At 36.3% G+C, this 21,632-nt stretch overlaps 1 protein-coding gene across 1 annotated transcript in view; it reads left to right on the top strand.

Annotated features, from left to right (window-relative positions):
* LOC123557214 (cytoplasmic dynein 2 heavy chain 1-like) overlaps window positions 1–21,632 on the top strand; it is a 105,789-nt gene that overhangs the window by 12,405 nt on the left and 71,752 nt on the right. The window contains exons 11-27 of the mRNA XM_053544602.1: window positions 5,356–5,504; window positions 7,103–7,201; window positions 7,812–7,954; window positions 8,697–8,732; window positions 9,694–9,922; window positions 11,134–11,261; window positions 12,196–12,439; window positions 12,859–13,008; window positions 13,409–13,611; window positions 14,631–14,786; window positions 15,695–15,806; window positions 16,336–16,506; window positions 17,020–17,178; window positions 17,923–18,146; window positions 18,571–18,703; window positions 19,405–19,635; window positions 21,492–21,611. Of these exons, the coding sequence (XP_053400577.1) occupies window positions 5,356–5,504; window positions 7,103–7,201; window positions 7,812–7,954; window positions 8,697–8,732; window positions 9,694–9,922; window positions 11,134–11,261; window positions 12,196–12,439; window positions 12,859–13,008; window positions 13,409–13,611; window positions 14,631–14,786; window positions 15,695–15,806; window positions 16,336–16,506; window positions 17,020–17,178; window positions 17,923–18,146; window positions 18,571–18,703; window positions 19,405–19,635; window positions 21,492–21,611 (2,687 nt within the window). The remainder of the gene's footprint in view (window positions 1–5,355; window positions 5,505–7,102; window positions 7,202–7,811; window positions 7,955–8,696; window positions 8,733–9,693; window positions 9,923–11,133; window positions 11,262–12,195; window positions 12,440–12,858; window positions 13,009–13,408; window positions 13,612–14,630; window positions 14,787–15,694; window positions 15,807–16,335; window positions 16,507–17,019; window positions 17,179–17,922; window positions 18,147–18,570; window positions 18,704–19,404; window positions 19,636–21,491; window positions 21,612–21,632) is intronic.

Below are 21,632 nucleotides of genomic sequence, written 5' to 3'. Positions count from 1 at the left end.
CCTAAATGAATGAAAACCAATTCTGGCTGCTTACACAGTAAAACGTTGGTTTGGATAGACAGCCTGAAATCACTCCATGACATTCCCCTGATGCCCCACCAACCAATGACCTTTCCACCCGGGGCTCGTAAATTTGTCTTGCCTGTCTCCTTTGCCCTAATTCCAGCCCAGTGTGGAATGGAGTCACCCAGTATCCAGATATCTGTAGAAAAGTAATAAGAACCATTTTCACCATTACGTTTACTGTTTAAACTACCTTATATATTTTTTGTATGAATCTGAAGACCAGCGCCCTAATTGCTTAATGACAGATACAGGCACTCCCTCGATTGCTAGGTCTGTTGCCCGGCCTATACGAAAACTGTGGGATTTGTAAATATCTATGTTCAAGCCTGCTCTTACAATACATTTTTCCAAGATAGCTGTAAATTGATATCTTGTCACAGTTTTACCGTCGGCGTGACAAAACAAGGCACCGCCTACTTTGGGCCTTATAGATAGAAACTTATTCAAAGTTTTAACAGGGCATAAATTTAAATCACGTTCTTCTGGAATCCTGATAAGTGTGGGTATACCAGACTGCTTAGTTTTGTATTTATCAAGTTTAAGAGTTATTGAATGATTATCTCTTGACACTGTTACGTCATCAGCCTTAATATTATAATTTAAACCAATAGGCGAACAAGCTACCAATTCACTAATTCGAAAAAGACCGAAATAAGCTAATACCCAAACCGCCGTAAATAATGTTATTTCATACTGAGATTTGCACACTTTTGGCAGTTCCTGGATGACTTTATGGAGAATAGCTTTTGTTATTGGTGCCCTATTATCTTTAGACTTTCTTAATCGGGAGCATCCCTCTTAAAGTTTGGTGATAATAAAGTTGTCCATAAAATCTAACCAGCCATTGATCTTGTGAAAATATGCAAGACCCGCTACATACGTTTTGATTGACCTTGACGATAATCCTTTATCATAGCAATAGGCGACAAACAATAAAATTTGCTGCGGATTTGTAGGCCAATTTTCTGATAATTTATAAGTACTCCTGAACTTGTTGAAGGCATTTAGGGCTGTACTGTAAGTTTTTAATGTGTTTCCAGCTAGGCTATTTTTTATTAGATTATTTGCTGTGACTCGAAGATGTTCCAAAGGTACGTTGGTACTTGAACTGGATACTTGTCGGCGTCGGGGGCTAGTTCTCTGAACCTTGTTTTCTGAAAACGGGACAAAGCGTCACAAATGGTATTATTCACGCCGGGAACATGACTTGCTCTGAGCAAAATGTTTAAGTTTAACAACTTCAAAGTTAACGCACGAACCAAACACATCACTTTCTCCGATTTAGATGTTAAAGTATTCAAAATGCACACAACCGCTTCATTGTCACAATTAAATCTTATTTTCTTATTTTCCAATTCCTGACCCCAAATGACCACCGCAACTAAAATAGGAAATAGTTCCAGAACTGTAATGTCAGCCGTAATATTTTGTTGGCGCCACGACTTAGGCCAAAGTTCTTGACACCAATGACCTTTATAAAATATCCCGAACCCGCAACCTGGGCCTCCAGCACTATCCGTAAATAATTGTATTTCATCATTTGACACCCAAAACCTGTCGTGAAATACGGAAATACCATTGTGGTGTTTAAAAAAGGAAAGCCACATTTCCAGATCGAGTTGCATGTCCTTACTTATTCTTAAATGGTGGTATGGTTTAGACAGACCGCACGTTGCCTTAATCAACCAACGACAAAATGGGCGGCCGGCGGTAATGGCTCTACAACAAAAATTTAATGAGCCAATCAATGACTGAATTTCCTTTAGCGTTGCTTTCTGTTTAGACCATATGTCATTTATTTTTCTGACCACTTCACTGACTTTGTCTAACGGAATTCGAACCTGCATCTTGTTCGAGTCAAGTTCGAGCCCGAGAAATATTATTATTTCTGACGGTCCCTCTGTTTTTTCGTCTGCCAGCGGGACATTCAGCTCTTTCATACAGTCATTAAAAATGTTCATATTTGACCTACACAATTGAAAAGACCTATCGCCGCCTAAAAAATCATCCAGATAATGAATAAGTTGGCCCGAAGTCATTTTCCTTTTAATGACATGTTCCAAAAACGTAGCAAATTTTTCAAATGTTTTACAGCTTACCGCTGCACCGAATGGGAGAGCCTTATCAACAAAATAAAAATCACCTAATTTTATACCTAGCAGCTCAAAATCTTGATGTCTAATAGGAATCAAATGAAATGCACTCTTCAGGTCCATTTTAAAAAGTTTACAGTGTCTACCCAAATTTTGAATCATTTTCACAGCTTCGTCAAAATTCGTATATGTAACTGAGCAAAATTCTCTGTCAATATAGGAATTTACCGACTCACCGTCGGGAAAGGATAAATGATGAATTAATCTGTACTCGCCGGGATTTTTCTTTGGTACTAAACCAACTGGTGAAACAATGAGGTTTTTAAAAGGTTTAACCCTGAACGGACCGGCCATTCTTCCGGCCAAAATTTCTTTGCTAAGTTTTTCTTGAACTATCTTTGGATTTGTTAAAGCTGATCTCAAATTTTTACATTCCCGTGTCAAACGTGGACCTGAGTAATGCATGTCAAAACCGAACCTAAAACCGTTTGCTAAAACTGAAGCATCCTTATGATTGTAATTTGCTAAATTTCTGTATAGAGCATCCTTATTTATTGGTGTTTTTGCTAAAGTCAGCACATCACAATTGTTCGGGATGGAAGCTAAATCAATTGGGTCGCTACTGATTTTTGGAAGGTGTGCCCCTGAAGAATCCACAGCCTCTGGCTCTTTGTGAATTTTGAAAGAACCTTCTCCGAAATGTTGGCGCATTGTTTGTTTGAAATGTAGGCATATCAAATCTACGATTATTTTTGTTGGGACATTGTGCTGCTGGATGATGAGCACCACATTCCGAGCAAATATGTGGATATTTACACATTCTCCAGCGACAAATGCCTTGATTGAATTGGTTACATGAGCGGAGCGTAGATGGTCCAGAAAATGGGGCGACACGCCGCGTTTGGACACATCTCCACCACAGATCGTTATTAATATGTGACCATGATGATGGGCGTAACGCTTGCCTAAGCCTAAATTGTTCATCATACTCCCTCCAACCCGTGCCACTTTGTCGCGCGGCACATTCTCTTATAAACCACATGTAATGGAACATCTCATATACTTTGTCCGCATGAGAAGAAAGGTAAATAGAGGCAAAAATTATGAATGCATCTGTCCATTTTTCAATATTTGGAACTTTTTCTTTACATTGATTTGTGCGTGCCTCGATTTTGCCATCGAGCGACACGCTCAGCAGTCCAGTATTATTGTATTCCGACAATTCTACGGCGCCCTTTAGCAACAGTGCGATATTTACATACTCATTCCTAGCTATTTGCCGTTTTATTGTTGCTGGCACGTGCGCCGCAATATCATCATCAGCTAAAGGTACCATTTCAGGGGCATTGGAAATATTTACTACATTGCCAAAATCAAAAGGATTAGAAAGATTTAGATTGTGTTGCGAGTCATCCTGCATATTTCTATCAGTTTCATCCAACAGTTCTACGACCTCGTTAGACTCAGAGGCTGGATTCGGTTCAGTGCATGACACTTGCCGGGTCGTTTTAGATTTGCCACCACACCCTTTATCAGACAGATTAGAAGGAATATAACCTGAAACTCTCATTATTTCTTCAAAATCAATCAAACTAGAATTTGGCGTATCTGCACATAAATTACCTGGGTCGGGTTGAAGCAACCTCGAACCATCATCTGCAGTTTGGCTGTCGCTCCTTGTCTTCCGCTTTACGCCTCTACCTCTGCCTGGCATTTTTAGTCATTAACAAGAACGATGTTTCAAGATTTATAAATTTTTAGTATGACGACTCTCGATCAGCTGATCAGAACGGAAAAGGATGGAGAAAACCGAAGACCGGTATTTATTAGCCTATACCGGAAGTCAGCGAAATAGGAACAAAACAACAATCTGATCCCCTCGGCTTTTATGGTGATAACTCAACAAAAACGTTTCTGCCGCAGAAATAAATATTATTATTTTTTAATCAAAAATAATAAGTCTTATATACAGTTACAATAGTTTCGCGCTCAGCCCAAGATTTATGATTTGAATTTAATCAAACTTGCACAAAACTTGTGTCACCATAAGATCTTGGTTCCTTTCTTGATCCATGCCAGATCCCTTAATGGGTTCCAGAGTTATGGCCCCTGAAAGGGCCAAAATTAGCTATTTTGACCTTGTCTGCACAATAGCAGCTTCATTTATGATTTTATTTTAACCAAACTTGCACACAACTTGTATCACCACGAGATCTTGCTTCCTTTTTTCAACTGGCCAGATTCCATCATGGGTTCCAGAGTGATGGCCCCTTAAAGGTCCAAAATTGGCTATTTTGGCTTTTGCAGCCATATAGAGACTTCATTTATGGTTTTATTTGATACAAACTCCCAAAATATCTTCAGCAACAATAAATCTTGGATTCCATGACAAATCAGATCCAATCGTAGGTTCCAGAGTTATTTTATATCTGATTACCTCCCCTGATTGTAATCAAAATGGATTTATATCAGTAAGTACTTATAGGACTTATTTGAAATTTCATTATTGTTAGTAGTTGGACTGAGACAATCAGGGTAGATAACTATGGACTGATTTTATGTCAAATTACCTCCCTTTATTTCAAATATTGTAAATATATTAAAATGGGTATATCTCCATAACTAATGAAGATACTGATCTGAAATTTCATTTTTGTCAACAGATTTATGTTGCAGATCCTTCTTTTTTTGTTCACTTACAATATTTGTTTTTTTAATTACTTCCCTTTAACGTTACTATAAATAGCTTTTTTTAAGTAACTTTTTTATTATTGGCCGTAGGGAAAAACCGAGACCACTTTTCTGTGGTACAACATGGATGGTACCTCCAATTGTTAGGTGTATTTTGACATATCTATACCTTGTAAGAATTTTTTTTCTTTTTGGTTAAATTTCTTCCCTTTGTTGTTCCTGTCCTTTGGACTATGATATTTTTTCTGAGGACCTTCTTTTCCTCAAGTGCAATGATAACAGGTGAGCGATATAGGGCCATCATGGCCCTCTTGTTGTTATGATGAAATTGTTTCAGAGAATGTGTCTGTATTATACTCCTGGACATCTGGTTTAGAATAAAATTCACTTCCAGCTGAACTTATGGGATGAGAAACTGTTTTACATGTATAACTGATATATATTTTTATGCTTTTCTTTTATAATGTTAATGATAATAAACAATAATTCATTATGATATTGATAGGAGCTAAGGTAAAAGGAGAGGATGTGTTGGTGACGTGGGACAACCCAGAGGAGTTAGAGATCTACATCAGGAAGCTGCAAACCGCAGCAGAGAAACTTACAACAATGAACAGAAAACTCCGGAAATCTCACTTTGATATAAATGACAAGGTGATTTTATTTTAATGATTTTGCCTTTGCGACCAGTGCGGACCAAGATCAGCCTGCACATGCATGCAGGCAGATCATGGTCTGCACTGTTCGCTGTTCAGTCAGTAAATTTTAAGTGAACACCCCTTTGAATAATAGGTGGTACTGCCCAAATTGAATGATTGAACAGTCCATTTTAGAAATTTAGCAGGGTAAACGTTAAGGGAAAGGCAACTTTGTTTTATGTTCATTCTGTCTACTAGGATTAGGCAGGGAAAGCATTTTAAAATCGGCTTAAAAAGGAGAACATTTTCAATGTTAAATTTTATCAAATTTGCAGCCATTTTGTTTCATGGCAGTGTAAAACAAATGGTGAATTTGTTTTTCATTTTAGCTCAGCTGAGCGCATAGTGCTCATGTGACCATCATCCATCTGTTGTCTGTCCTTCATCTGTTCGTAGTTCACGATTTCTGTGAAAAACGTCTCTTTAACAACTATGCCTATTTCAACCAAACTTCACAGGATGTTCCTTGGATGATCCAATTTCAGATTCCTTCAAATCTTGGCTGTCCATGTTGATTTCTGGTTGCCATTGTAACCAAAAGGAAAAACTTTAAAACTCACAGAATCTGCTTGCCTGATTTGAAATACCAATAATTTCACAAAAATGTCCCTTTGGTGACACTCTATCAAATTTCTTCAAAATCATTCTGTTTATTTGAAAAACATGGCTGCCAGGAGAGGGGCTAATATTCCCCACATGGCTATATGGAAAACTTTAAAAATCTTTTCCTTTGAAAGCTGTGTCTCAGTTTCAAAATAAGTTGACAACAATGTTCCTTGGGTGACCCTCTAACAAAATTCTTCAAATCATTCCCCTTTGTTTGAAAACATGGCCGCCAGGGGGTGGTGCTAATTTTCTCTATATGGCTTTATGGGAAATATTGTGACAGCGTTGTTCATTCAGTGACCTTTTACCGAATTCCTTCAAATCATTCTATTTCGTTTAAAGATGTGGTTGCCAGAGAGCGGGGCTAGTTTTCCTATTTGGAAAACTTAAAAGAAAATATCTTCTCAAACTGCAGGTCCAATTGTAAAATACATAACTCCGGAGCAATGTGCCTTAAGTGAAGAATAGAATGATTGCCAGATAACCCTATTTTAGTAGCAGAGCTACTCCCCTAATATTGTTGGCCCAAGGTTAAAAAACACAGACTGGAAACCAGCCTCAATATTCCAGCATCTGATTAGTTAATAATTTGCTCCGTCTTGAAATTCCAAAATCTCCATTTTTTTTTTTAAACCATGAAGCCAGACCTGCTTATTACCTTCGAACAAACCATGCTGTATCTTAAAATAGGTTTAATAGGTACTGTGAAATCATTAATATTCGTTGGGGACTAATTTTCGTGGATTTCGTGGTTGAGTCAATCCACGAAATTTAATCCCAATGAACAAGTAAAATTCCCACTCATTTTATATTCAAAAAATGAAATCCACGAATTCATATCCCCACGAAAATGCCGTTTTGACCAAAACCACGAAATTTCATGCCCACGAAATTAAATGATTTTACAGTATCTGACAGTTAACCATGTAACATCCTTCTGTTTAACAGGTTCAGCAGTTGATGAGTGTAGACTTGTTGAGACAGGACAAGAAGTGGAAGGAGATATTGACAGACATTAGATACTCTATGACTGAAATCACAGCAAAGGTAAAAATACTTTATATCTTATGTGAGCTTACAAACTTTATGCTACATAGTCATCTTCAGCAGAAACAGGTCTGTTATTAAAACTGAAATTCAAAGCCTGTGCCACAAAAGTGGAACTGTACTGGAGTGTATTTTTTATGCTACATCCTGCTGTTTTAAACATGCTCATTGTATTTTTTTTTCGTTTTTGATACCTTATTAGTCAAGAAGAATGGAGTTGTAATAAAATTTGATATGAGCATCTACCACTTAACATAAGGGTTGCTCTTTCTATTGCTTTATGTGTTCATGAATATGCCTGATTAGATACCACTTCTATTATTCAAAGAAGATTCAAATAAGCTGCAAGTATTTCTGAAAATTGACTAAAAGTGATCAGTATAAACTGATGTCTAACCCTTATAATGCTGGACACGATTGATTCTGCCTTTGCGAACAGTGTAGATCATTCAGTCAGTATTTTTCTGGTAAGCACCCCTTTTAACAGTCAATGGTTACTATCCACATTGAAAGATGAACAAGTTCATTATAGAAATTTAGCAGGGTATGGGTTAAGGGCAGCAGTACTTATATCCTGTGGAGCATTTGCTCATAATCTTGTCTTCTGCAGCAAAACATCCCTCCAGAGCACATGGCTCCATGGAAATCTCACTGGGACAGACAGCTGTACAAGGCCCTGGAGTTCCAGTATAAGATGGGGCTTGAATCCCTCAATGAAAACCTGCCTGAGATCAGAGTGGATCTTACATACAGGTAGATTAAGCTTCTATTATAGAAAACCTTTCTTACGAGACACTGTATATACTGTTTTTCATGTGGATAATGCAGAAAATATTTTCTTTCATGATTAAAGAGAGTTTCTAGTGGTAAATGTGAGCTTCATATTAGCAAGAACATTTTGCTTTTGATGTACAGTAGTAGATTTATCCAGCAGTATTTTAAAACAAGAAGGGGATTTCCATGACCAAGTGGTTAAGGTTACTGACTTTGAAGAACTTGCCCCTCATCTCTGTGGGTTTGAAACCTCACTTGGAGTGTAAATTCTTTCATGTGAGTAAGCTATCCACTTGGCTTACAAAATGTTGGTTGTTCTACCTGGGTGCTGGCCTGTGCTTGAAAATTGCCCAGAGTAGCACATTGGAGCTTGCTCCACTAGGAAAAGCTTGAAAGTCACTGTATGACTGAAATTATGTCGGTATGACATTAAACCCAACAAAAAGAAAACAAAATCAAATGAAACAGAGTGCAAATATGTGTGTCATGTCTCTTAATAATTAAAATTGTTCTTCAAAGCCAGAATATTTTGACTTAGATCAAGGTCACTATGAGATCAGTCTGGTTTAATGGGGCTAACTTCTGTTGATTTTAAAAAGGTGAATTTGAAATTCAAAATTTCATGTTCACATAAAATAGTTTTTTTTGTGCAGAAACTACAAAATTGAAAGATTCCAAAGTATATTCATAATCAGTCTAAATTTTCTTTCATAAATCCTAGTAAGAACAAGCGTAGTAGAAGTTTCTTTAGCAAAAGGTAAGAAACAAATGCCTGTCTAAATTATGTTACCAGTTTCAGATGTTTTTATTGATTTTGTTGCATCAGGAGTTCTATTCTCTTTGTCAGTTATTGCAGTTGTTGAATATTTTTTTTAAACAAAAAATTTAAATTTTGCTTTGATTTACTTGACCCATGATTACATATCACAATTTCTTTGTGATTTTATCTTCTTGCATGATATTTTGACATTCATCTGCTATTAAGGTTATGGACCCATAATAACAGTCGGCATTTTCTGTTTGGTTTCTTATTCTCTGTGTGTGATTTCGGCATTCTTTGGCTGTTATAGAAAAAAAATATGAGCCGTGCCATGAGAAAACCAACATAATGGCTTTGCGACCAGCATGGATCAAGACCAGCCTGCACATCCGCGCAGTCTGGTCAGGATCCGTGCTGTTCGCTTTCAAAGCCTATAGCAATTAGAGAAACTGTTAGCGAACAGCATGGATCCTGACCAGACTGCGCGAACGCGCAGGCTGGTCTGGATCCATCCTGGTCGCAAAGCCACTATGTTGGTTTTCCCATAGCGCGGCTCATATTTCTGTAATTGCCAAAGGATGTGGAATCGATCATATGCAAAAATGTTACATATAAAGTAATTGCACGGGAACTGTCATTACGGGTCAACTACCTTAATGTAGCATATAAAACACATGGCTTTTGGTAACTGGACAATGCAGAAATGTCTTCTGGAGACTATGTAATCAAATGGAAATTTGAAGTTGTCATTATCAAGTCCATTAACTTATGTAAGGGTTTTGAAAAAGGAAAAATATTTATAGATATATTAGTATTGAGTTGAGACATTTTATTGAATAACATGTATAATGTATACTGCAAAACATTTGTGGTGTTTGATTCTTGTTCTTATTACTATACCATTCTTATTGTTTTAATTATCTTACTTTTATCATTAGCATATTCTACAATTTTACAGACAAAGACATCTACAGTTCAACCCAGCGTTCGAAGAGGTGAAGGCTAAATACTTCCGTGAGTTGAAGAAATTTATTGGGATCCCAAATGTGTTCCGAGGTGTAGGGGATGGGACTGAGAAGACGATATTCCCGGCAATCATTGATAGAAATGCCCAGGGATTTTTTGGCTGTTACCAGAAAGGAGAGGCTCTCTTCACCAGACTGAGTGGTATCCTGGAACAGTTCAAGGTTCTTACATTTGATATTTTCATATGCTGAAAAGTATGTAAAACTTGGCTGAATATAAGACTGAGGTCTATCTAAGAAAAGATAGGTTTTCAAGATTTGAAGTCTAAGAATGGTTTTAAATATGCAGTCCAATCTGTGTTAAGCAACCAATCAAGAATAATGGCCAAAAGGTGACCACTTAATGCAAGTTTGGATTTTTTTCCGACTTTTTAAAAAATTTTGACATGTATTTTTTGCAAACTGCTGATTGAGATTGAATCCTTGACCAATTATTGGCTGAGAAAAGATGTGAAGTGACCATCAATTAGGGTCAGATATGCAGTTAAAAGTGAAATCAGGACTGTGGAAGGTAGGTGACCATTTAATAAAAGCCATTTATAGAACAATATTGGTCAAGGGATTCTTCAAGTTGGCAATTTACAACAGCTGGCCTCTTATTCAAGGTGATTGTTAGGACAGGTTGGACTGTATATTTGGTAAAGATAAAGAAATCATTCAAGTAAAGAATGGTTTTTATATCACTGTCAGAAAAGTATATTCTACATAGATAGGAGTGTTTTTATCATACCTGTCTTCTTAACATGAGGTAATAAAGATAGTTAAACAAAGGCGGTCTAAACCATTTTTCAAAACATTGAATCCATTTGAAAGTTTTGAGTAACATATTTCCAAAGATATAAGATGTAATGGAGTTAACTTTATTCTTGTTCAAAGCAATCTCTTCTTCAAATTTTTATTGCCTGCTTTGATTAGTAGGGAGAGCGTAGATCTACAGTTTGCAGTGTTGTGAGTTTGATCCCTAGCTGGGATATATATGCTATGTGGCAGTTTGATAAAAGACATTGTGTCTGAAATCAACCATCCTCCACCTAAACCCAAAACAAAACAAAGAACAAATTAACCCTTAGCCTGCTAAATTTCTAAAACGGACTGGTCAATCATTCAATTTGGGCAATACCATTTAATATTAGAAGGGGTGTTCACTAAAAATTTACTGACTGAATAGCGAACAGTGCAGACCATGATCAGACTGCACGGATGTGCAGGCTGATCTTGGTCTGCACTGGTCGCATAGGCAGAATCACTTGCCACCAGCAGGCTAAGGGTTAAAAAAATATATCTGAAGATTACAAATGATCTTGTGGTGCTCTTTGAAAGGAAACAGATTTTAGACATTGGCACTTCGTATTATTAAATATTTGATATTTCAGGAGTGGGTTGTTCTCGGGTCAATAGACCTGGATGATTTTATTGACGAGAATCTTAAAGAACTGTCTGACTGGGAGAAGAACTTCAAGGCTCTCAAAATGCGAGGCAAGAATGCTGAAAAATTGCCAAAGTAAGTACTGGTATTAACTTTTCAGTACCATTTGAATATGAGTGCCAAATGTTTGTATCAACTACTTCTACTTCCGTTGTAGATATATGTGACTCAAAAATAGATGGAATAATATGGGATTGTGTGTTTGATCAGCTGGTTGAACACTGATGTCTTTTTTCACATAAGAATTACTGTTAATCATTATCATGCTGGACACGACTGATTCTGCCTTTGCGACCAGTGTAGATCATGATCAGCCTGCACATCTGTGCAGTCTGATCAAGATCTGCACTGTTTGCCATTCAGTCAGTATCTTTTTGGTAAGCACCCCTTTTAACAGTTAAATTAAATGTTACTGTCCAAATTGAAAGATGGACAAGTTCATTACAGAAATTTAGCGGGGTAAGGGTTAAAGCAGAATTATTACTTGGGGACTAATTTTCTTGGATTTTGTAGTTGCGTCAATCCAAAAACTTAAATACGAACAAACAAGCAAAATTTCCTATACATGTTACCTTTATAGGTTGAAATCACAAATTCATGTCAATATAAAATAGTTGATTTAAAAAACAAAACAAAAAACAAACAAACAAAAAACATGAAATTTCATGCCCACAAAATCAAATGATTTCACAGTAGATGGAAGACTTTGATCTGAAGTCAGTTTTCTTCTATTTATTATAATTTCATCCTGGAAATTTGACAGGTAACATTTTGGTGAAAAACTAATACTTGGCACCTGTGTAAAAACATAGTCCTGTTAACTGGCACTTTTATATAACCAAAATATATTTCAAAACAAAAAGGAAACTTATTTCACACATTGTCAAATAGAAACACGTTCAGAGACAGGTAATCAAGGCTAAAGAATAAAAAACTAATAAACAAAGGATATTTTCATGAAATTAATTGTATTTGTAATCATGTGACTAATGGAATCCGGTGATTACAGTGAGATCAAGGTTGACTGTATCACGGTGAACACGATGCCAGTGAAGGCTGTGATTGATGACCACATACAGAGATTGTTTGATTCGTTGATGAACTCGCTGAGGAAGGCAATCACCAAGGAGGTGACAGAGATAGAGACATTCCTCAACATGTCAATGGAGACACTCTCCAAACGCCCACAGACCACAGAGGAGATTGGCGAGGCTAATGCCAAACATGCTGAATTTGCCAAGACCAAGAAACAGGTCGGTCAAGGTGCTACTTAGAATATAGTGACTGCTTTATACTTTCTGAAACAATTTTGACAGTGATTGTAAAGTCTATATAGCCTGTTTGAATAGGCTTTTGAAGTGACTAAATTGTCGTAAAATTAAATACACCTACATAATTTGTAAAGTTGCTAAAGTGATAGGGCAGTGAATGACTGTCGTGAAAGGTTGTTGATTTTTAAATTAGTAACGTGTGGAATGGAATTTGACTTGGAAAAGAAATTTGGAGAATGTCGTCTGCATATTAATGAAAAGATTTCTGTTGGTTTAGATTTTCAAAATATTTTAGTAGTAGCATTGATTTTTTTCCGACATAGTGACCAAATTTGATGCTGCTTGTTCACTGTTCTTGATTTTAGTTTTTGAAAAATATTAAATATATTTTACATCTATAGATCAAACCATTGTTTGACAAAGCTGAAGCAAAGAACAAGCTGCTACGTACAGTAGCTGGTGGTGGTGTGGACTCCCTGAACCACCTGTTAGCAAGATGGGACAAGTTTGAGCTCATGATGGAAAGTCATCAACTCATGGTCAAAGAACAGGTAAATCAGGAAATGTGTGGTCTATCTTAATGAAGACTGACCCATTTAACACAGTAGATTTCTAGGTTAGGATATTGTACTCTGTGATGGTTTGATATAAGAAATTACAGCTAAACTTTTTTGTCTACTACCTCTTGAATATATTGTCATTTACCTGCAGAGAACGTGGAATATACAGTTGAAATACTTCAGAAATATAGGTTTATAGAGGACAGAACAAAAACAGTTGTGGATAGGAAGTAATTTTCTATGCACCATCTGCTGAGAAAAAAAATCTGTGGTATTAAATGAAATGATTTAATAATTAATGACATTGACTGTCAGGAATTTAAAGACTAACAACAAAAAATAGAAATAAAATTTGTTTTATGTGATTCTATAATATGTCTTCTCAATATAGGTTGAAGTAATGAAAGGTAATGTAGACTCCAGGGTGAAGGCCTTCAAGCAGGACATGGAAAAGTTTGCTGCCCGTTGGCACCAGTTGAAGCCAGGTGATGATGCCCTCGAGGGTGACAAAGAGAAGACCAAGCAAGCTATACAGATCATCAAAGAGAAAAGACAAGAATTCCAGGAACTGGAAGAAAACAGGAAGAAAATTGTGTATGTTTATTTTTTACACTGTATATGTGGGCCAACCTTAAAAATATCCGTTTCCTCTCACATGACCCATGCCAGTATAGGCTGGGTAGGTAGGTAGGGAAAATATTTTTCTTGCATCTTTTTTGTTTAATACAGTTCAAATTAGCAATCTGTAAAAATATATAATGTATGCTATAGAATCAGTTTGTGCCTCCTGCATTTGAATTATAATAAAACTACTTTTACAGCCAAAATCACCTCTATAATATTTATCATCAGTTTGATTTGAAAGTAACAACACTGAATTTGAATGAGACACATCCTTAAAAGTAATATTGATTTCATATTTTTGATAAAATATTTTTGGTATGGACAATTTTAGAAGTAGGTAGTGGGAGCAGAAACAAGCAGTAATTTATTTTAGGCCATGTGTAATGTAATTGAGTCAGAAATTTGGTAGCATTTATCAGTAGATAAATTTTTAAAAGATGAATATTTCATTCGTCCTGTGATAAATGTGTGACATGCACACTTAAGACAATAAATTACAAATTTGACGAAAGAATCTATAAATTCTTCATGTTATTGCTAGTTCTTGATATACAGTTAAAATGCTCCACTCTATATGATTTGTGAAACATTATTTTTTTGACAAATGGTTTTGATGAAAACCAAGTTTCCTTGAAATGAATCTTACGTGAAAAAAAGAATTCAGAAAATGTGGATTTTAGGTAAAGGAAAAAGATGCTATGGGCAGACTTAGCAGACCTTTATCAAAATTTGTTATGTTGCAGATATTGTGAATTTAATTTTATGGGCACAACATTCTGTTTGTTTTATCAAAAAATGGCTATTTCATGGGGATTTGAAAGCGTGGATTTCAAATTTTAAATATGAAATGAATGGAACTTTTACTTGTTGAGTCAAATTTAATTTTCCTTGATTTACTGAACCAGGAAATTCACAAAAGTTTAGTTGCCCACAAATATCAGTGATTTCACAGTATTTCTGAGGAGTATAATTATCTAATATTTTTTCAGCACTGATCTGGAACATTTTGACATGGCAATTCCAAACTTTGACATGGCAGATGAGATCAGCAAGGATCTATCAGAGTTTGAGGCAATGTGGTTCTTACTAGAAGAGTTTAACAGTGGGCTACAGGAACTAGCTAAGGAGGACTGGATCTCATTTAGGTAGGAAACATTTTATAAAAATCTTGACTTTTATAACATCATTATTGGACCAGTATCTTACAAGTCTGATGGAAGTGTTTTTATATTCAAACCATTAATTGAGCCGTGCCATGAGAAAACCAACATAGTGGGTTTGCGACCAGCATGGATCCAGACCAGCCTGCACATCCGCGCAGTCTGGTCAGGATCCATGCTGTTCGCTAACAGTTTCTCCAATTCCAATAGGCTTTAAAAGCGAACAGCATGGAGCCTGACCAGACTGCGCGGATGCGCAGGCTGGTCTGGATCCATGCTGGTCGCATACCCACTATGTTGGTTTTCTCATGGCACGGCTCAATTGTTAATAGAAGAAGCTTTATTTTTAAATTAGCTTTTTTTAACCTTTGTTTTGATAACCATTCTAGTGTTTGCATATGAATTTGATATATTTCACGGAGAATTTGACTTACTACTGTGTAATGTTGCACCTTTCTGTGCAATGAGAAATATTTTCCGTCTAGATTATTTTTCTTAAAGGCGTACGCTAGACTTCCCTGTATATGAGATGGGCGAAATTTTTCCCAATTTTCCCCAATGCCCGCAAGGGCAGATAACCCTTTATCAGTACCAGTGACCTATGATTTTTATTACATATTTTTGTTTCTTAGATGATTGTCCTTCAATATCCAAAGTTGGAAGAAATTCTATTATTGGGAAAAATTTCGCCCCGGATTGTAGCGTACATCCTTAAAATATTTTTTTGTTCACAGTCTTACAAAGTAATGTAAAAATTTTGTCATTACACTTCTTTTGAAAATTAGAAATAACATTTAACTTAACCGAATTTTACTCAATTTAAAATGTGATCATTTTGAATAACCAATAGCAAGCCACTTATTATTGCATTATGTGTACATGTAACACTACAGAAGCAAGACGTACATGTTTGAAGAGTTCCTCAGTGGGTGGTACGAGAAGTTGAAGGAAAGAGAGGCCACCACTATGACTGTGAGGCTTCACAAGGACATTGAAACATACAAGGTAAATTCTGCCCACATTAGACTTTTAAGAAAACTAAACTTTTACAGTATGTAAGAGGGATGACTATTTCTCTTTGATAACCATTGAATTGTGTGTATAGAGAATCAGAACTTGCATTAAAAAAAGAAGATACTTGATAACAGAGGGTTATTACAAATGTAGCTGGATTTGGGATGTTGTATTTGGCTTAAGGGTAATTTGCCATGTCTGGATAAACACCAGTTTTGATTGGGTTAGGTAAATTCTTAAGACCCGAAAAGGTCACAGATCAAGCTATAAGTATAAAGACTTTTTTCATATAGTTCCACTTACTTGTTTTTTACTTGAGCCTAAAACGAATGAAAATATTGCATAAAAATAAAAAACATAGAATGTATGATTACAGTACTAAGTTTGGTCAGTCCTCGTTGAAAAATAACATTGTTTTCTTTGATCTTACATACAACTTTGTCTTTGAAGTAATTTTTTCCTGCAGTAATTGAGTACCAGATGTAATCCATTTTTCATATCTATTGTATTTTTGCTTCAGAATGTGATGCCAGTGTTGAAATGGGTGCGAGGAGAACCGTTGTCTCAGGACCACTGGTTGGAGTTGTTCCGAATGTTGAAGATGCCACGTGGCACCACCCTGGAGAAGCTTACATTTGGACATGTCCTCAATGCCAGTGACAATATTATAGCTAATGCTGATGCCCTCAAGGTAAGACATTGTTTTTTGGGGGGTGGGGTAGGGGGTGTGCTTTTCACATTTGCCTCTGTCTACCCATATGTCTGACAAATTTGTGTTTCCCATATTTTGAATGTATTTGCCAGAGAGTCATCAAACATTATACGATAATTATTCAGCATGTGAAGTTGTGCATCAGGGATTTTGTTTTGGATTTCACTCATTTATGACCAACAAACCCAATCCTCACCACATTAGATGTAACAGCAAGTTGTTCTTCAGTATTTCCTCATTTATATCCTGATACTACTTAGCATTCCTTAGTTTACTATTGATTTCATAAACATGGAAATCATTTAATTTTGTTGGTGTAAATTGCATGGTTTTCAGCTTTTGAAAATAATGGGGATTTTGAATTGATGTAACCATGAAATCCATGAAAATTATTCACTTGCAGATATTAATAATGATTTTACTGTTGTGGTAAAACATGATACTTTAAAGTAAATCAGACCATAGGTTATACTATCATTTTCTGTCAAATAGGAATTGAACCAGAGAGCCCAGGGTGAGGTGACTATCAGGGAGGCCATCCGGGAACTTGACCTGTGGGGAGCAGCAGCCCAGTTCACATTGACAGAGTACGAGGACAGTAACAAGAATGTGATACATCTAATCAAAGACTGGAAAGATCTTGTTAACCAGGTATATATATGATATCAGGTTCTTAGAAAAATTTGAAATTTATTTTGTGCTTTTATACCAAACATTTTGTCAAAAATGTACGCGATTTGTCTCTATGGTTGAATTGCAAACCTTCTTGAGTTATGACATCTAGACTGGCTCTCACAACATTGAAGATATTCACAATTAGGTTGAAGAAGACTGTTCTCAACCTCTTTTCATGTGGGGAAAGTTTTTTTGAGTTTTGGTTTTTGTTAGCAAACCAGAATCATCACATATGTGATCTAGACTTGCGTTTGAATGAAGTATTGGAAACTTGAATAGAAACAATAGCTTAAGCACTGTGCTGTTACAGTAAAACCTGTATTAAGCAGCCATTTTACTTAAGCAGCCAAGGGAGCTAACTTTGCATACAAACTTTCTTATCATTTCAGCTTGCCTTAAGCAGCCAGATTGTGTTGCATTCTTGGCTGGCAGCTTAACCCTTACCATGCTAAATTTCTATTATGGACTGGTCCATCTTCCAATTTGGGCAGTACCATTTATCATTTGAAGGGGTGTTTACTAAAAGTTTACTGACTGAATAGCGAACAGTGCAGACCATGATCAGACTGCACGGATGTGCAGGCTGATCTTGGTCTGCACTGGTCACAAAGGCAGAATCACTTGCCGCCAGCAGGCTAAGGGTTAACACAGATTTGACTATATGAAACTGGTATATGAAACAGTGCTATTTATAACTAACAAAAAGTAATTGCCTTACAGGTGGGAGACAACCAGAGTCTGCTGCAGTCTCTGAAGGATTCCCCTTACTACAAGAGCTTCGAGGACAAGGCCTCGGTGTGGGAACAAAGACTGGCTGACCTGGATGAGTACCTGCACAATCTCAACCAGATCCAGAGAAAGTGGGTTTACCTTGAACCTATCTTTGGACGTGGAGCTCTCCCCAAGGAGCAAGGAAGATTTAAGAGAGTGGATGATGATTACAGGTATTGCTTTCATTATTTTGTTGTCTGTAAACTTGTAGTCTGTGTTATCATAATTGTTAAGCGTACATTAAAGACATTTTTAGAATTACACAGCATTAAAAGGACATTAAGTGGTAGATTTAGACAGCTTTTCACTGATTGGTTGAAGTTGATGAATCACTCATCTTCAAACTGCTGTTGATTTGAGCTTTGGTAAGCTAAAAGTTTTAAGTTAAGTAATTCTGTTGGCTTTCAGAAGTTTGGCAGCCCTGTTAGGTGCAAATCTATGCCTTTCCACTGCTGTTGTGTTAAAGAAGTTTAATGATATTATATGATCTTAACTGCTAGACTAAGTATAGTTGTTATCCAATAGAAAAAAGATTGAGATAAATTTGTTTTAAAAAATTCGCACCTCCGGTTGACTGAAAAATGAATTTGTTTTCAGAGCCATTATGAAGGATGTTAGACGAGACAACAGAGTTCTGTCCCTTGTCAACAAGGCTGGCCTCAGAAACCAGCTGACCACTATGTTAGATCAGCTACAGAGATGCCAGAAATCACTCAATGAATTCCTCGAGGTTGGAATATTTTTATATATATTATCTTTACCAGTATTCGTCAAGTTCTTATTTCCTTACAGCGCAGTCCACTAGCAGTAGGAGTAAAAATAAATTCATGTATTATTGTAAGCCATAATGAAAATTAAAAATGGTAATTTATAAAGCAGGTGTACCAGCTCAGCAGGCTTATTCACCAGGCAAGATATTTTTGGTTACCATTAAGAACAGACATTACATTTACAGGGGTGGGTTGGTGGGGGGGGTCGTATTTTAGTAAAATGTACTTGTAAAATGCAATTTGCAAGCCAGACAGATGAAAAAGATCTCCTTTTTAAGAACACTGCATATGAATACTTGTATGCATCCTAGAATTACAAGTTGGTTAACTGACTGTCAATATGTAACCAAATTTGTTTAAATATGCAGCATTAACTTAAAAACAACAACAACAACAAAAACAAATTAAGCTCAAATTTCTAAAAGGTAATGTGAAATCATAATATTTCATCGGCATGAAATTTCGTGGTTTGGCCAAAATGGCTATTTTGTGGGGATATATTTTGTGGATTTTGAACCTAGAAAGAGTGGGAATTATACTTTATGTTGGTACAGATTTATTTTCGTAAATTGACACTATCACTAAATCAACGAAAATAAGTTTCCCATGAATATTAGGTTCTTCTGAAGACTCATATAAACTGCTCACTTTATCTCTGTAGGAGAAGAGATCACTGTTCCCCAGATTCTACTTCATCGGAGATGATGACTTGTTGGAGATCCTTGGACAGTCAACAAACCCTAATGTTATCCAGACCCATCTGAAGAAGTTGTTTGCCGGAATACACAGTGTCAACTTTGATGACAACTGTAAACATATCGTAGCTATGAAATCACTACAAGGTGAGGTTGTTCCACTGAAGAGGAAAGTACAGATTGTGCCAGAGGTTGAGGTAAAATATTGTTTTCTTAATTGACAAGAAATCTTGTTGTTAATATTTTGCTTTTTCAGTGTATGATAGGCAAAAAAAAATAGTTCTCACATTTCATTTGATATTATTGCTGGATTAGATATGTATACCCTTGCTTAAAAAACAATTGCATTTCCTTTCTTGAATTCTTAAACAGCAACTGTTTCGATATATGAGCCGTGCCATGAGAAAACCAGCATAGTGCCTTTGCGACCAGCATGGATCCAGACCAGCCTGCCTGCGCATCCGCGCAGTCTGGTCACGATCCATGCTGTTTGCTAACGGTTTCTCTAATTGCAATAGGCTTTGAAAGCGAACAGCATGGATCCTGATCAGACTGCGCGGATGCGCAGGCTGGTCTGGATTCATGCTGGTCGCAAAGGCACTATGTTGGTTTTCTCATGGCGCGGATCATATGTATTACATTGACCTTAAAAGTGGAGCATTTCCAAGGTCATAGATTTTGAATGTTCAGGCTTGTTTATTTATATCCTGTAATCATGTAAGATTTTTAGTATGGATTGGACATTGGTACATTGTCATGCAATTTCTGAATAAATGCTGCTCCAAAAGTCTGCAGTTTGAGGATTTTTGTAGGGATAATACAAGTTTTTTTGTATATTAACGTCTGCAGAAGCCCGCGGGATTGTTTGTGACCGAGACCGAAGGTCGAGGTCACAAACATATCCCAAGGGCTTTTGCAGGCGTTAATACACAAAACAAACGTGTATTGTTGCTATTCTTGCATAAAAAAAACATTACACGATGACTAAATGCATTGTTTTCATATGTGATGACTTGAAGATTCCGGTACATTTTTTATTTACAATTCTTGTTGTTCTTTTTGGAAACGGTAAACAAGTTTTAAATATCCATAACTGAGGCACACATAACAACGACACTACTAAAAGCGTGATTTGAAGGTTTTTGAGCATTTTATTTTTATTTTTAGTTATTACAAATGTTACATTACACACAATTTTGCATATAACTAAACAATTTGATAAACAGGAACACAATTATTTTAATAATAACAACTTTACATTCGAATTATTTTGAGTACGAACAAACAGTACGGATGAGTACGAAGCTAGTGACTAGCTTTCGAGGTTTATTATATGAATTCTGCGAACAATCAGGTAAAAACAAACCGACTGATACTAACAAAAATCATTAATATATACCGGTACCTAAAAACGGGCAATAGCACAAGTTACACGCGAAACTTATTTATTCACAGTTATTTACAATAACTGAACAGACGCTTTGTAAAGGGAGTAAACTCTAAGAGAAGCTAGTGCGTACATTGATGGGGGCAGTACGTTTGGGGTTGGAAACTGATACAGCTAAACATACTATGCATTACATTGTATCTATAATGCTACAAGAAGAGGTTATTATGGAAGAAACAAGATGCAGATGCCAAATATCAGTCTGCGCAGAAATACATACATACGTCCCTGGCAAAGCATTTCAAAAATAAAAACTATGTATTAACAGGTCGTGAATTGCCTTGTTTGCACACGATTTTTCTCCCGTTTATACATGGGCGGATCCAGTGAAAAAAGTAGTTTTTATGCAAGAATACCTTTTAAAGTTTGAAGTTACTAGAAAAAGTAGTAGATAAATTTAAATTCTGAGAATAAAAAAGAAAGTAAAACTGTTAAAATAAGATATGAATGTTGGTTTTGGGAATGAAATTTTTGCTTATTAAAATGTGCACAGCCTCCATGCTTATTAGAAACAACACCATATGACCTTACAGTTATCTGTTTTCATGCCATGTTCACTTGATGCTTCATAGTAATGTACATTGTATTTGCATTTTGCTTTTTCAGTCCTGGTTGGGAAGACTGTCTGAGGAGATGAAGGACACACTGAAGGAACTGTTGAATGAATGTCTGAGAGACGCCAAACAGAGCAAGGGAGGACTAGACCCTAACAAATATCCTTCACAGGTATTCTATCTGTTTGATGTA

The sequence above is a fragment of the Mercenaria mercenaria genome, chromosome 5, assembly GCF_021730395.1.
Source record: "Mercenaria mercenaria strain notata chromosome 5, MADL_Memer_1, whole genome shotgun sequence".
Classification (NCBI taxonomy): domain Eukaryota; kingdom Metazoa; phylum Mollusca; class Bivalvia; order Venerida; family Veneridae; genus Mercenaria; species Mercenaria mercenaria.
Note: the sequence above shows the minus strand (reverse complement) of the source record. Positions and strands in the feature narration are given on the sequence as shown.